Source organism: Myotis brandtii, unplaced genomic scaffold (assembly GCF_000412655.1).
Source record: "Myotis brandtii unplaced genomic scaffold, ASM41265v1 C41576834, whole genome shotgun sequence".
Taxonomy (NCBI): Eukaryota; Metazoa; Chordata; class Mammalia; order Chiroptera; family Vespertilionidae; genus Myotis; species Myotis brandtii.
In genome coordinates this window covers 1-719 of record NW_005302681.1, presented here as the reverse complement: position 1 = coordinate 719, position 719 = coordinate 1, and the positions used below count along the sequence as shown (strand labels likewise).

The 719-nt window shown below is 59.7% G+C and overlaps 1 protein-coding gene across 1 annotated transcript; it reads left to right on the top strand.

Annotated features, from left to right (window-relative positions):
• Positions 1 to 21: 21 nt before the first annotated feature.
• LOC102238595 (hepatocyte cell adhesion molecule-like) lies at positions 22 to 697 on the top strand (the record flags this gene model as incomplete). The annotated part of the gene is made up of 2 exons (XM_005852815.1): positions 22 to 340; positions 598 to 697. Coding segments are annotated over exons 1-2 (233 nt in total), but the record flags the coding sequence as incomplete, so codon positions are not given.
• Positions 698 to 719: the final 22 nt, after the last annotated feature.

Sequence of the window (719 nt, the reverse complement as noted above, 5' to 3'; positions counted from 1 at the left end):
TAGGAAGGCGGGAGGAGCTTTTGGCCCCTGGCTCACAGCGTCCCCTCCCCGGGCTCAGTGCCCATTTCGAGGCCACAGGTGTTAGTGGCTTCGACCACTGTGCTGGAGCTCAGTGAAGCCTTCACCCTGAACTGCTCCCATGAGAACGGCACCAAGCCCAGCTACACCTGGCTGAAGGATGGCAAGCCCCTCCTCAATGACTCGCGAATGCTCCTGTCCTCCGACCAGAAGGTGCTCACCATCACGCGCGTGCTCATGGAGGACGACGACCTGTACAGCTGTGTGGTGGAGAACCCCATCAGCCAGGGCCGCAGCCTGCCCATCAAAATCACCGTGTACAGTGAGTCTCCCTGCCTGCCCTCCCTTCAGGGCTCAAAACCCATGAGGGGCCACAGACATCCCCGACAGAGGGAGAGAGAGGCAGAGATGGGCCCGCTCTCCATGGAGAACAGCAACAGGTGGGAAGTGGGCCCTGGGCAAGCTCTGCCAGGAGCCAGCCATGCTGCCTGGGGCTCCTTTTCTCTTCCACCCGCTGCAGGAAGCTCTCCGCACCGCATCCGGAGTCTCTCTCACTTCTCTGCCTTTCTCTCTCCCTAGAAAGAAGCTCCCTCTACATCATCTTGTCCACAGGAGGCATCTTCCTCCTTGTGACCTTGGTGACAGTGTGTGCCTGCTGGAAACCCTCCAAAAAGTCTAGGTAACCCCTCAAGTTCCTCACC